Here is a 15,872-nt window from a genome sequence, read left to right on the forward strand (position 1 = left end):
TGGCCACTAGCAGTGTCCCCAGCACTGATACCACAGCAGCCTGCGCAGTCTTGGAAGGGACGAGGGTTACCTCAGTGCCAGCTGCAAACTTCTTTTCTCCTTAGGACCCAGCAAGTTATCGCAGAGCAGGGAAGGATATTCCTGGGGAAAATGCAATCCAAGGAATTTCTCACATTCCATCATGATGTCTTTGCCCCTTTGAAAGACAAACAAAATAAAACATGCTTGAATAGAAGGGACACAGGAAGGGATTTTAATATAATTAGCAACAACTGGGATAGAGCTTTTCCAGCAGGGCAGGTATCAGTAACATGCACACTGGAAGGTCACAATTTCTACAAGCAACAAAGAGCGAAGTGGAAATTCTTTTATTTAATTTAGGCAATTTGGGAAGAGGACACTGATGGATCAATCATCTTTCTGTTCTTTCCAGTTGGTGCATACAGCCCTGAGTAGGTACTTTTAAAGTCAGATGGACATTTAAAGTACATTTAGAGGTTTGGAAACCTTCCTAAGGATTAGGATCCTAAAACAAGCAGAAACCATTCCTATATTACTGAAAAATATCATTTTATTAACAAATGATTTTTTAAATAATATTTTTATTTCAATTCTTCAGTATTATGATGTTTTAATGGGCTGAGGCTAGAAATTTAAATAAAGACAACTATACAAGGCCATGAGGGTGACTCTGGAGTTCAAGCCAGACTCTCCCTGCTAAGGAGCCCATTAAAAACCTTCACTGCTTCTGTCTAAGAAGCGCGTATGCTCTTCCGTCTTGGTCATACATAAGGCCTCTTCGATACCCACATCTTAACCAACAGTTGGAACAATAAAGAGTAGAGATTCTTATTTGGACTCTATCAGTAAACAAATGGATGTCCAGCCTGGACGGCAGGTGAGAAATGGAGGTGTCTTCATTGAGAATGAGAACAGCAGGCTGACCTGAGGAGGTCTCCTGGGAAATCAGTGAGGTCCTTCTTGACTGGAAACAAACGACAACATAAGAGCTGCGAGTTCAGTTTTTTGGGAGGACTTACTGAGGACTATAGCCTGGAGGACAGCCTCTCAGTCAGCTCTGATGAATTTCTCCAAGCACATAATGGGGACGTCAGTATATACGTGATTGTGGTGAAGAGGATACGTGCAATCAAGGACACATCTTGGTAGAAGGTTGCTGCTACTCATGAGGAGCATTTGTCACTCTTAATGATTTTAGTGCTTTTCTAAGTATGAGAAGTTGCAAAAAATTGAATTCATAGAATTTTCTCAGGAAATTATCTAACTATCTGCAGGCCTATCAGAATAGAGCAGATCTGGGAAAATTGACAGATCAGTTTTCCCAGAGCAGAGAGTGCCCCATTCCTGATCTCCTGTCAGGGCGTGTTGGGGTAAGGGACTGCTGTGGCTAATGACTTTATTCTTGTAGAACCAGATGGTGAGTGACTTTTTAGTTGTCATCCTGAAGGAGAAACGTCAGAGCTCACATGGCTAGAAATTGTTAGGTGCTTTTTTATTTTCTTAAACTCACAAGAAAACTCAAGCGTTAAAAATACATAGATTCCAGGGGTCAGCTCTTCTAGGGTTAATAAAGTTATTTTACTATATTTCATTGAAGAACTCACTCACGAAGTCTTAGACTTGGCGTTGCGTGGCTTGTGTGATCTCAGTTCCCTCACCGGGGATTGAATCGGGGCCACGGCAGTGAGAGTGCCGGATCGTAACCACTAGGCCAGTTGGAAACTTCTTTTTTTTTTTTTTTCAATAGGCAGAAAAATCTATTCCCTCCTAACTACTTAATAGTGATTTTGTCTATTTTGATTAAACTTAAAGTCAGTTCAGTGGACTCAGACCACACCCCATGTAGTCCTACAAAACCATAGACAGTAACCCTTTGGCATCTTAAGTGGAATAAGGGTCCTTTGTCATCTCACTGTCCTCTGTCTGCTTATTTTGTTGGTTCCTAAATATCGTGATCACGTGCAGCCTTCACTTTCTTTAATGGGTGCTTTCAGACATATCATTGTAAGCACCCTAAGGTTTGCCCTTGTGTCTTTGGTACATTTGGAACAAGTTCATTCGTCCAGATTTATATTTCTCTCCAGTTGTATAAGTGAGTTTGATCCAATAGGGTTATTGAGAGTGTTGAGCTAATTTTTTTTTCTATTTTTTGGCTGCGCCACGGGGCATGCGAGATCTTAGTTCCCCAACCAGGGATCGAACCTGTGCCCCCAGAAGTGGAAACTCGGTGTCTTAACTACTGGACTGCCAGGGAAGTCCCTAAATTTTAAAGAACTTACAGAGTGGCTAGTCCATTAGTAGCAACAATAAAATTCAGTTTTTACTTTTTAATATCACGATTACTATTTACCAGCTAAGATCAGGATCTTTTGGAATCGTCTAATTCCCTTCCTTTAATTCTAGTTTTCTTAAAGTACCCTTCTCATTGCCTGAATGGATTTATCACCTAGACGGATGCTCAGCAAGACTGATCTTGCTGATCCTCCCAGACAGGGTTAGTGTTCTAGCAACTGGGGTTCTGGTTGCCAGTCACTTGTGAGCTGGTGGGTGTGACTTCTTCCTGCTCTCCTCAAAACTGATCATTCATGGATTAAATGAAAGAAACATGAGGAAGCTGGTCTTGCGAAGCTGAAGGCCGTCAACTGACCCAGGACTTGGTCTTTTCTGAGCTTCTGGCAGAAGCAACCATGTTCCTGTCTTTCTGTTTTTCACTTTGGCCTCATCCTTCTCCTCTGACGTAGCCTCGTCCCCAACTGTGCTGCACTGAAGTTAGCTAACTTAGAATCTGGCATTGTGTCAGGGGAAATCACTTCCCTTCTTTCACATTCATGACATTCAGACCCACATTTGTTTTCTTTATGCCCACAAGACAGCTGTAGACTTTTACTTTCTAGGACAGTCGCAGTGATAAACAAAAAATTTTAAGTTTGTAAATGATAGAGACCGGAGCCCCTTTGCCTTTCGTTACCTCCCTTTATTGTTCTTACCTCATCATGAATTAGAACTAATGCAGGAGCAGCGAGACAAATCTGGTCCAGTAAGTCACTAAGTGAATATAAGTTACAAAAACTTTAAATGAAACATTACACACAAGTAAAGGAAAGAAGGCGATTTCTCTCTGACCTAATCCTGGGCCTCGCTGCCCTGCATTCTCAAAGGGAGACAGAGACAGAGGAAGGGAGAAGCCCACTGGCATCAACTGACTGAATGAACAACTGAATCTCACTGGTTTCTGTGACATAAGCTTTAATGAGAGACAACACCATCGCTGAATTCTATGGCCCCAGCTCAGAAACTTTGAGGGTAACAAGTGTTGACTAGCTTTAGGAAAAGAGTTGAATAATAAAATTTGTATTTGGCAAAATAAAAATTATGTGTCTACTGAGGATAAAATGATTAGAATTGGATAACTCCTCCACCACCTTAGAGAAAACACACTTTTGCTCTCAGCATCTGAGGGCTGCTGACACTTTTGATACATGTGGACATGGGTCAGGAGGGGAGGAGGTCACCACTGAGGACTAGGGTCCTTCACACAAACACTCCAGGGGCAAGGCTGAGGGTCCTGGAAGATGAATTATTTTCCCAACAAATAAACAAGCCCCTCCACAGATAGGAGATCGTAAAGTCCTCGGGATATGTGAGCCTGCCCTCAGGGTGGGAGTCCAGGTTAGGAAGGGGACTCTGTCACTCTAGAGGACAGGGTGTGACTAGATGTCATCTCTCCCTTGTGACTGAGGTGCTGCTGGGGAAATACAACTGTCTTGGAATTAGGATCTCCACACCCATGTTCTCCTGAAAAGAACCAGGATTCCTGGTGGGGGTATTGGCCCAGCCTGTGGAGGACTATAGGTCTCCAGTAAGAAAATGGTGGAAAGAAAGGACAATATCTATAATAGTCCTCACCTCGTGGTCCCCTGAAGCATGACCACATGGACATGAAGCAACATGTTCTAGAAGGAAAGGAAACATGGGAGAAGCTCATGGACTCATAATAATCAGCCTCTTCTCTAAATCAAACACTAAACAAAACCCATCTTTTGTTTCAAAGAGCTTATGCCAGAGTGATCTGGTAAATCCCTAAGCAAATACAGAAACCATAGGGCTGAGAGAGCCTGCCTTCCTATGTAAAGTAAGAGGTAAAAATGGAACCTAAGATCAGGGCAAAAAATTTGTTCCTGGAACAGAGAAGACCAACATTTATGCATGAAAGAGATATAGAATGTGCGTATTTACAAACCTTCATCTCTTCTGACTTTAAGACGAAAACCTTTCTCATTTGATTCATAAATATCCATTTGGATGGGCACATCTGAAATTACTGGGAAAATTAAACTTCTTACAAAATTAATAGTTTACAATGATGACATCTTCATAGACCATACTGAGAAGATATGTGAAAATCAAAAAAAGGAAGTAAAAGTGTATAGAAATGTTTAGAAAATGAAAATTCCTGTGTTCCCTATTTAATGGCCTTGCTTAGAAAGAATGTCATCAGAGAACCTACCCCCAAGGCTCCCCCAGACGCCCGTCTCAGCCAGGCCAGCAGCAGCCTCATTTGCCCCATGGCCTTCGTGCTCTCTCTACTGACCGCCCTGGTGATGTTCAGCTACGGCCCTGGTGGATCTCTGGGCTGCGACCTGTCTCAGAACCACGTGTGGATTAGCAAGAAGAACTTCATGCTTCTGGGCCAGATGCGGAGAATCTCCCCTCGTTTCTGTCTGAAGGACAGAAAAGACTTCGGTTTCCCCCAGGACATGGTGGATGACAGCCAGCTCCCGAAGGCCCAGGCCACCTCTGTCCTCCACGAGATGCTCCAGCAGACCTTCCGCCTCTTCCACACAGCGCGCTCCCCTGCCGCCTGGGACACCTCCCTCCTGGACAAACTCTGCACTGGACTCCATCAGCAGCTGGAGGACCTGGACGCCTGCTTGGTGCAGGCGATGGGAGATGAAGAAACTGCCCTGGGAGTGACAGGCTCTACACTGGCCGTGAAGAGGTACTTCCAGGGAATCCACCTCTACCTGAAAGAGAAGAAATACAGTGACTGTGCCTGGGAAATTGTCAGAGTGGAAATCATGAGATCCTTGTCTTCATCGACCAACTTGCAAGAAAGGATAAGAATTATGGATGGAGACCTGGGGTCACCTTGAAATGTTTCTCATTGACTAAGATGCCCTATCACCCTTGCACACATGTCTTTAGTCATTTCAGAAGGCTCTTATTTCAATTTTAATCACAGAATTTATTGTATGAATTCAGCTAATACTTTGTCAGTAGTAATAAGCAAGTATATGTTAAAATTATTCAGCTTCAGGGGCATCAGTCCCTAAGCAATGACTACCCTGTTATTTATTTATTCTGTTTATTTGTTTATTTATTTATTTATGTATTTTATTTCTATATTTTCATATAAATATATTTATACTTACATTGTATTAAAATTTAGAAAATATTCACCTTTCCATTTCATTAAATTTGCATGGTTTTTTATTTATTAAATTCTTATGAGAGAAAACTTCTTGAGTGTTTTAAGTTCTGAAACCTACATTCTTACTTTTTTCTATGTAAATTTATTTCAGACTAGTATTTGTCCATTTTGTCCTTTGGAACAGTCCTACCACTTTCATTTCAGGAAATGCTTGTCAAAAGGTGGAATTCCACGGAATTGAGGGAAGTCCTGGAAATTATGGAGAATGGTTAGTCCTGATGTCAGAGGTGTAACTGATTTATACCACCAGGAAAGAGTGGTCGGTGCAAATACCTGTGGGAAGGAGTCATGTCCTCGAGGGAAGCTGGTGACATATGCTGTTGACTGGCCAATCCTGGCACCTTCCTCCCACCTTCTCCCTGGTCCTGCTTTACTGAACCATTCATCCCTTATACATACCTTCAGACCCTCCAACTCACTGACCAGCCACACAGCTGCTCTGGTTCTGTGCAGGTTTCCAGCTTCAAGGTTTCTGTTAGAGTGAAAGTCATAGGAAGAGAGCACAAGGGAAAGGAGAGTTCTAGGACTTTCAAAACCTCTGAGAAGGAGCCAGGGTTCATGACACTGGATCCCAGCTCTGCTATTAATAGCATTGTGACCTTGACAAATAACACAAACACTAAGCTCACTAGTTTCCTCATCTTTAATATGGGGTCAATAGTAGTAATTTTTCATAGGATTATTCTCAGGATTCAATGAGTAAATATACACAAGAGGCACAAAAGTGTGTCTGTCTAAAATAATCAGGACTGTTAGAGTCACAGAGTGGCTACATTCGGGGAGGAGAAGGAGAGCTGCTCTGAGGTAGCAACTGGAAGACAACATAAGAAACATGCTAGGTCCTGGGCAAAATCTATTACGTTTAACTTGGGTGCTAGTTTCACAATGTATTCAGTGTGTGAAATTTCCCTGTGCTGTATGTTGAAGATACTTGCAATTTCTGTGTATTATACTTCTTTTTTAAAAAATAAATTCATTTGTTTATTTACATTTTATTTTTGGCTGCTTTGGGTCTTCGTTGCGGCGAGTGGGGGCTACTCTTCCTTGCCGTGCGCAGGCTTCTCATTGCGGTGGCTTCTCTTGTCACGAAGCATGGACTCTAGGCACGCAGGCTTCAGTAGTTGTGGCACACAGGCTTAGTTGCTCCGCGGCATGTGGGATCTTCCCGGACCACGGCTTGAACTCGTGTCCCCTGCATTGGCAGGCTGATTCTTAACCACTCTACCAGCAGGGAAGTCCTTGTGTATTATACTTCTGAAAGATTTTCTGGGAATTAGTAAAAATTCTTTGACAAAGAAGGATCAGTAGAAAATACTTGGATCTCCTTTAAAAATGAATAATATGGAAATAACAGAGACCTCAAATAATGTAAAAAGTCACAAACATTTTTCATTAATAATATTTGTTGCTTCTTTAGTATGAGAAAGGCACAAAATAGCTTCTGAACTCTTTCACTTTTGGGGCTTTCAGCAGCAACACAGAATCAGGAAGAAAAAAGCAGGAGCTATGAAAGGTAAGGTTCTGCTCTCTAATCCTGGGCTCTCCCGGGTTTGATCTTAGTTCTCTTCTCCATACAGTCCCAGGTCTATAATTACTGGCAATGTCACCTCCTAGAGCCTGTACTCTCAGAAAATAATGGCCCCCCCAGAGGAGAGACTCAGAGCTACAAAGCAAAGAAGTCAGGACCTGGGACACTTCTAACCCACGCTCTGCTCGTCCATGTGAAAGCTGGGCCATGGCACTTACCCATCAAGTGACAGTGTGAGACGTGGTGGAACAATGACTGTTTTGGTGGCAAAAGTTTGAGTAATGACTCAGACAACCTAACCTCCCTAAGTTTCATAGTCTGTGTCTGGGAGAGTCCCAGGATTGTTGTGATGATTGCCTGGGGCAATGTGTGTGAAAGAGCTTTGAAATGACACCGCTCTACACACATGGACCTTACGATTAGTGGCATTGAACCTCTGACCTCGAATTCTAGTTCCTGGGCATTAATCTTGAAAGAATCTCTTCCCAGTAGAACAGTCTACTCAGCATGTTCCACTCTCTCTTTGCTTCCACTCTCGCTAGACAAACCCAGGCTCCTATTTTTGGTTTGCAGAGCTCACCTGAAAGGCACTCATGTGACACCAGCCCCACCCTCTCTTCAGAAAGGTGATTCATATCTTCTGTCATCTCAGGCATCCCTCTTGCTAGCTGGCCCTGTGGAATTCCAGGGTCCTAGTTCAGCAAGAGGTTGACACGAGGGAGTCCCTTTGGGAACAGAATATGGAAGGAAGCCTTGGGGTAAGGCATCTTCTGAAAACAAAATGGTCTCTCTCAAAAACAGCAAAGTTCATTCTTCACAAGTAAATTGTTTCTTCTAAAAAAGAGTGTTTTCTTTAGTCTCTGCTGCATTTGGGGGAAGGAAGCAGTAGTCCAGGAACTGGGTTTAGAGAAAAGAAGGGGTTCTCCAGTTCTGATTGAGAGCTGACTTTGAGTGTTTGAGGCAGAGGAAGGTTAGGGAGGGAGTCTGACAGTGGCCTTGCACACCCTCTACCATCTCAGCCGCCTTCATTTGTGTCATGATGAATACAGCCCTTCGCAAGGCAAATACAAAAGCATAGGAACTTGACAAATGCTGAGGGGCTTTAAAAATTGAAAAAATCCATTAAAGAATGAGTCTCAGGAACTGGACTTCCCAGTCCTTCCCCTTTTCCATCATGATACTGATCTGTAAACAGCCTTGGGTTGGAATGTTTGGCGTTACACAGGCACATAGATTCCCAAATGTCCCAATTAGCCTCTAGGAACAGAGACAAGAAATTTCACATATTCCCCAAAACAGCACTGGAATTTGGCATTCCTGAGGTCTCAAGTTCAGAAGGAAATGGAACAAACCAGAGGACCCCAAATATTTTGATGGAGAATAACTTTCATCTAACTCCAAGGCCTTCTTGCGTCCTGATGAAGGCTGGGCAAAGCAGCTCAGCTCCTTTTAGCCTTAATGAAAGTGTACAGCTGAGGACTTTTCGCCTTTCCTTTCTCATGGGACAGGCTCTGGAGCAGCAGGGATGCAGAACTCCTGGCCATGTTTGTGGTTGAGCAAGCAGGGACAAGAGGAGCCCAAAGGGGAGGCAGAGCGGTATAGGGTCTTAGCAAAGCTGGGAGTGGAACAGCATAGTCTCATCAGGCTTAGGAAAGAGATCTCCATCTACATCAGGTCCCGTAGCACTCAGCTCACTCTCCAGCTACACTTCTTATTCCCACCCAGTAACCTGCACACCGTTAGGGACATCATTGGTCCTCAGAGTTGTTAATAAAAGTGGTAAGTGTAATAAGCTTAACATAGTTGTGTCAGTAAAACTGTGTGAAAATGACAGTCTTGCTGCATCTTCTCTTGTGGGTTACTCTTGTCTTCTCAGGCGACCAGTAAATTTGTTAGCTCGGCATCTCCTTAGTCTTCCTTCGGCTTCGTGCATGATTTCGGGCAATCGTTTTCTTTTTCCTATAGTACAGTTTTCTCAGCTTTAGAATAGGGATAATGAGACTACTATAGTCCATTCAACATACCATCGCATGTTATATGCTCTATATCATGAGAACATAACAAGTCATAAAGTTATCTTAAGTGAGCAGATTATTTTAAGCACCAGGGACATATTAAACATAGCAATGATAGTTGTTATTGTGACAGGTATGCACAAAGGAGTAAAAGCCATTATTTCATGTCCACTCAAAAGATACATATTGTTTTAAGATATTTTTGATGTGGACCAGTTTTAAAGTCTTTATTGAATTTGTTACAATATTGCTTCTGTTTTTTTTTATGTTTTGGCTTTTTGGCCCTGAGGCATGTGGGATCTTAGCTCCCCAAGGAGGCATCGAATTCACACCCCCTGCATTGGAAGGAGAAGTCTTAACCACTGGACCGCCAGGGAAGTCCCCAAAAGATATTGATATAATGCCATATTTGTGCCTTACTGACCTCACAATTTTGTTATGCAAAAATTCTACCTCTGTGAATTAAAATAGGATCATCTTTTTAAGTATTGTGCAAAGCATACAAACACATTTTTAAATTCTACTAGCAAATGCAATATTCCACAGATGTACCAAACACTAGATTACAAATACCTATGGATCTCTAGTGGGCATCAAAACATAATGCAGTCAGTGCATTGGCACAGAAGATATTTACCAATATTAAGTAGAAAGTAATATATTAAGTTTAAATTTACACCATGCTGAAATTAAAAGCATTTTGATGCAGATTACAAATTTTTATGCAACTTATCCAATATAAAATGACATTTTGAAGTAGTGAATAAAACTCTCCAATGAAAACCACTGATTATATATACAAAGCTGAATGCTTAATCTATGAAGCCTTAAGGTCTTCTAAGACCCTTGCTTAAAACAAATGAGAGGAAAAAAATATCTTGAAAATTGAGATTAATTTCTTAAGATACTTACTAGGTCATAAGATATTGCCAATAAGCTACATCTTACTGAGGTCAGAGATCAACGTGAAGCAGCCTTGGCTGACATGTCCGAAGCATCAGATACTTGTTATTATACCCGCCATTTGAAAGTCTGACGCTCATCTGGTCTCCGTGTCACCACCATCCTCTGCTTTTCTGCCCCTCCTTCTCTCCTTCCTTTGTTGACTCCACACTCTCATCTTAGGGAATTGGTGTTCCTCAAAGATCTATGCTAGTCCCGCACTTCATCCTCTCTGCACATATAGTCTCAACCTCCCAAATAGTTCCAAACGTCCTCTCTATGACTGTTGACTTCCATATGCATGTCTCTACCCAGGGTCACATCTCCAAACAAATGTCATTAGCTCCAAACCCTCATATTTACCTGCTACCCTAGATGATCTCCATACATGGCCAAACTTGACCATCATGCAATTACCTGGCAAACGCCTGCAGGCCCCTGGGATGCCAGCTTACCAACTGCTCTTGCAGAAGCTTTCCCTGATCCATGCAAGCCCACATACTCCCAAGAACCTGTACTTTCCCTGTCACAGCATTAGCATTCCTTTCGTTGAACACCTAGTTACCCATATCCCCACCAGACTGCAAGCTCTGTGACAGCGGGCAATGTGTCTACTATTTTCATTGCACCTGGCACCCACCACAGTGCCAACAATAAAAGGGATAGTCACACTTCTTTGTTGAAGTTTAAATTCCATGACTCTATAATATATTTCACAGTTTATTGAAACAGAATCAGCAACCATTAGACATGCTTTCTCCAAGAAAGAACAAGTAAAAGAGAATAGCTCCAGCTGCTATAACCTGTTATAATGCCTTGTGCATCTCCTTCATAACCTAGAAAGGGTTTCAAGCTAATTTTTTACTCTTTAAGGCCTGTCTTCTCTGACAGAGTGCTCCATTAAGAAAGTAATATCTTTGTCTTATCTACCAATATATTAAAAAACACAAGTAAAATCCTGAAAGCAGAGATACTTCAAAATATTTTAAGAACCAATGAAATGAATAAAACGATTTACGTTCCTTTTGGATTTTAGGCAGATTAAAGGTTTAAGGACACTCTGATTTTCTTGAAGAGTATGAATTAAACCTAACACTTAAAATATACCTTTTGCACCCCCAAAGCAAAGGAAAACAAGACACAAAGCTGACCATATCATAATATGAAGAATAAATGTGGAAAATATAAAAATCATCATAGAGAAATACATTCTAATTATTACAAATTAAAAATAAATTTTCTCCCCATTCAAAAGTATTGTTTCCACTTACGGTTGAAAAACAATGTGCTGAGATGACTCGATGCATTTACAACTGAATCAGAAGAAAAGTCATTGAACTGAGTGAATATTGATGCGCTAGAGGCCACCTCTAAGCAGAGAAGACTCCATTGTAGAAGATTGGGTCCAGGTCTCCTTTTCCCACTCCTGGGTTCTCTGAGGTTGAACATACAGGGAAAGCACACTCTGATTTTCACGCCTTAACTTCCACTCTCATATTGTCCTGGGCACAGCGGCTGTGGACTTTCTTTTCAGATCGAGCCTGGTCCTTTGGAAGTTCTTCAAAGTCAGGCTGGAGTCCTCATTGCCCAGCAGGGTCTTTTCCTCTCCATCTCCTGCACCAAACCAGCCTCCAGATCTGCCCACTGTTGATCAAGCCCACTGAGGAATTTCAGCTGTTTGTGCTGAAGACGATGGAGAAGTGCTGTATCGTCTCATGGAGAATGAGGCGGCCTGAGCGTTTTGGAGCTGGCTGTCAGCCAGCTGGTGCTGATGGAACCTGAAAACCTTCTTGTCCTTCAGGCAGGAAAACAAAGAAGATTCTCCCTGTTAGGGGCAGGACTGTGAGGGTCTCCTGCTTTGGCAGGCTGTGGTTCTGGGCCAGGTGACAGCTAAGTGTGCACACAGAGCTGGAGAACATCATCCTGGGTGAGGAGGGTGGCAGGCCCCGGTGAGCCTGGTGATGCAGGTGTCTGGCTGTGGGAGCCTGTATCCAGCTGCTCTGAGTACCTGCCTGCAAATGAGATTCTTAAATAAGCCATTTATGGGCAACATGGAATGTCACAACTTCAATTCTTTTATTACACTGGACATTAAACACGCTCCTGGAACATGAAAGAGTATCGGTCCAATAGGATGTATTCATCTAAATGAGACCCAAGGTTGAAATAAAAACCTGAGTCTCAATATATCTCTTTTTCAGTTCTAATACGAATACTTAGAGGTTTGACCCTGTACTCTATTTTGCCACTTCTTAAATTGCACCAAAATACAACTAGCCTCACCTCTCTGCATTCTCCTCTAAAGGGACTCATACATTAGATTTAAATTCTTCCACATTTCTTTACAGGACCATAGCTCACAGTTTCTGACAGTTTACAGATAATGGTGACATAAAAATGAACAGCAAGGGTGAATCCATGCAGTTCTCTTCATTCTGTCACCAGAAATGTTTTGACTGCATATATATGTGACAATGCGCTTGGCAATGTGGATTCCAGGAAAGTGAGGCAGGGGTGGTGACCGCCCTCCAGGGAGCAGGGAGGACAGACTTTAGAGGCAGGATTAGGATGAGGGAAGCACCACGTGCTCAGTGCAGCTGAGGGCCAGTGCTCAGAGCTGATGAAGAGGAGGGCCTGGGAGCAGCAGAAGGCTCCACTCTGACAAAAATCTGGGGCTCCTCAATTTAAATGACATCAGACTTTCATTTCCTCTTTTAAGAAATGGAGACACCTTTAGTTGTGGTCACACAAGACATTGCCTAGATCAAATAAAATAAAGTTTGCAAAGTACAGGCTGAGAATTTGAACAGAGTGAATGATAGCAGCCCTTTGTATTAATATAACAAATGGTAACCTGTATAGTCCACCCTCAGCCCAGCCAAGAGAAGCTCTGACTACAGGTTCCTTAACACTCAGGGGTCTGCATGTTGAGGCCCCCAAATGCAAACTCTAGGAGAGGGATTGCCTGTAGGCCTGCGAAGGAGTAGAGACCTAGTCTCCACCCTTAGAGCAGTGCCCCGTACATTAAGGAGAGAAATCCTACGGCAGCTGAAGCTCTTTGCAGCATCTAAGAAAGTGTTTTGACCTCTTCCCCACAAGAAAAAAAAAAAAAAAGGCTACTCTGTGACTAGTATGAATGAGATAAATAGTCCTTTTCCTCACCTTATTTTGTTTCACACCACCTGTGGTGTTAATTTTTAAGGCACAGATTAAATTATACCTTAAAAACAAACACATAACCTCAGAGAAAAAGATCAGATTTGTGGTTACCATAGCCAAGGGGGTGTGAGTTGAGAAAATCAGATGAAGGCAATGAAAAGCGTTTTTTCTTCCTATAAAAAAAGACATTAAAATAATGTTGTAGAGACCAGGAAAATGGTAAGAAATATATATATGGGGGAGAGATGATGAGAATTAAAGCATTCCTAGATTTTCAGCCATGGAACAGCACAATACTCTAATTCAAAAGCTATTTCCCGGGTTAGCATTAGGGCAATGTTAAGCTAGTACTTCTCTAAAGCACGAATGGTAAGAAGGCACCAAATCTAAGTCATCGAGATAAAGGATGTTTTCATGCAATATTTATAATGAAAATTAATACCAAAATATGCACGAGGAACAAAATATAAAACTTTTAAGTAAAGAAATGAAGTTGACCTCCATTTGCATGGCCCTGACAGTCTTACAAAGTAAGCCTTCAGGACGTAAATGAAATCTGCTTGTACACACCAACTCTTCTTTGTAAACTTATAGTCAAGGTGAGGTCCTGGGAAAGACATTTCAGGAACATGAGTTAAAAATCAGTTCAGACAATCACGGGGTCATTAGAAATTGTCAAATATGGTAATTCCCTCAATTAAAAACAAGTGAAAAAGTAATCTTGAAAATATTAATGAGTTGCCTTCCATTAAAGATAGAAAAGTAAAACTATATTAAATACTTGGGGCTTCCCAATACTTGGGGCTTCCCTGGTGGCGCAGTGGTTAAGAATCCGCCTGCCAACTCAGGGGACACGGGTTCAAGCCCTGGTCTAGGAAGATCCCACATGCTGTGGGGCAACTAAGTCCATGTGCTGCTACTACTGAGCCTGTGCTCCTCAACAAGAGAAGCCACCACAATGAGAAGCCTGCGCACCGCAATGAAGACTGAACCCAGCCTAAAATAAATAAACAAATAATTAATTATATTAAATACTTACTTTGGTATAAAGACAATATAGTTTAAATAAAGTTTAATAAAATGCTATATTTTAATATGAAAATACATTTTAATATTCTATGCTTAATATTGAAAATATTTTAACATAAATTTATAAAAATATGAAACATTTAAAATATTTAATTTAAATATGATATGAATTAAGTTAAATATAAAATTAATTTTAAAATGTAAAAAATAAAAGGCTGTGAGTTTTTTAACATTCCTACTTTTCAGATATTCAATACTTTCTCCCTCACTTTAACGCTGTATCCTTGAAAAACACCATGAAGTCCCAGAGAATCTACAGGGGCGCTCAGCTCCCGCGTCCTCGGCCCCGGTGGTGGCCGCGCCCCGACTCACCCCTCAGGGCGTCCCCAACACCGTCCTGTCGTCCCATCGCCGTCGCCGCGTTCCCCTTTCTCTGGGCCTTCGCCGTCTCGCGCCAGAAACGAGCCCGAATCTGAAAAATCGGCTCCCCTTTCTCTGAGGCTAGGAATCGCTGTGATTCCCCACCTCAGACCGCTCAGAAAAAGGCTTCTTTCCCAAAAATTGCCTCGCTCAAGTTTCTGTGAGAAAATAAAGCGCAAAACTCAGGGGAAGCCTGAAAATGCAAGGTTCTTGTTCCCAGCCAGACAAAAATGTCTCTGGCGAGGCCGCGACAAGGCTTCCTCTTCAACACTCAGCACCGAGAAAACGAAGGTGTTTCGCGCACTATGCTGATTATTAAAGCAGCCTCAGGGACTACTTTTCGCCCTGTCTCTCGAGCTGCAGGAGACAACTGCAGACGGCAAACTTAATAGTCGGCGTTTCCCAAACAAACCCTGCGCCCTCTACCGGCCGCCTAGGGAAGGACGCTGTCCACAGTTCCAGGGAAGGAAGCTTCGCACTAATTGTTTGGCGGTGCCCACGCGTCTCCTGGCGGCCGTCTAGTGAATCACTCATTCTTAATGGCCCAGATCTATTTGCTAGTGGCAGGAGTGATGCTCTGCTCTATCCCTGCTTACTCTCTTGGCTGGAACTTGCCTAGAAGCCATAGCCAGGAAAACAAGGACGTCTTCCAACATTTGGAACAGATGCAAAGGATCCCCTCTCAGTGGTGCCTAAAGGACAGAACCGACTTCAAATTTCCTTGGAAAAGAGAGAATATCACCCCAATCCAGGTGACTCAAGGCACCTGTCACCACCATCTGATGCTCCAGCAGATCTTCAACCTCTTCACCACGGAGGACAGCCGTGTTGCCTGGAGCAACACCCTCCTCGATAAACTTCTCTGCCTTCATCTGAGGCTGCACCGACTGGAGCAGATGAAAAAAGACAATCTGGATTGTCGAGATTTGGGACGTGCTGCCCGGGAGTATTTCCATGGAATCCGTGTCTATCTGAAGGCAAAGGAATACAGCTCCTGTGCCTGGGAGGTTGTCAGAGTGGAAATTAAAAAGTGCCTTTCCCTTATGTAAGAATCCTCAAAGAAATGTCAAGAAATACAGAATATTTTTTATACTCGTGACACTTCTCATTCAATTACATTAGTGTTCAAGTCCAACGCAATCTCGACTTGTGTTTCCTCACAGGCTGAAAAATGTCTGAAATGAAAATCATGATTTTAAAAAAGGTTTTGACAGAACACAATCTCTTTTCTTGTATAAATAATTTTATAATGTAATTTAAAAGATCA

At 42.3% G+C, this 15,872-nt stretch overlaps 2 protein-coding genes across 2 annotated transcripts; both read left to right on the plus strand.

Annotated features, from left to right (window-relative positions):
* The first annotated feature begins 4,586 nt into the window (after window positions 1-4,586).
* On the plus strand, window positions 4,587-5,174 carry LOC136124269 (interferon omega-1-like). Its single transcript, XM_065878822.1, has one exon. It carries the CDS (start codon window positions 4,587-4,589, stop codon window positions 5,172-5,174), a length of 588 nt encoding a protein of 195 aa, XP_065734894.1.
* A 9,970-nt stretch (window positions 5,175-15,144) lies between these two features.
* On the plus strand, window positions 15,145-15,654 carry LOC136124628 (interferon omega-1-like). The gene has a single exon (XM_065879403.1). It carries the CDS (start codon window positions 15,145-15,147, stop codon window positions 15,652-15,654), a length of 510 nt encoding a protein of 169 aa, XP_065735475.1.
* The last annotated feature ends 218 nt before the right edge of the window (window positions 15,655-15,872 follow it).

This window comes from Phocoena phocoena, chromosome 6 (assembly GCF_963924675.1).
Source record: "Phocoena phocoena chromosome 6, mPhoPho1.1, whole genome shotgun sequence".
NCBI classification, from domain to species: Eukaryota; Metazoa; Chordata; class Mammalia; order Artiodactyla; family Phocoenidae; genus Phocoena; species Phocoena phocoena.

What these genes read in the sequence shown, in the direction of transcription:
- LOC136124269 (XM_065878822.1), top strand. Translation starts at nt 4,587, where the DNA reads ATGGCCTTCGTGCTCTCTCTACTGACCGCCCTGGTGATGTTCAGCTAC.
- LOC136124628 (XM_065879403.1), top strand. Translation starts at nt 15,145, where the DNA reads ATGGCCCAGATCTATTTGCTAGTGGCAGGAGTGATGCTCTGCTCTATC.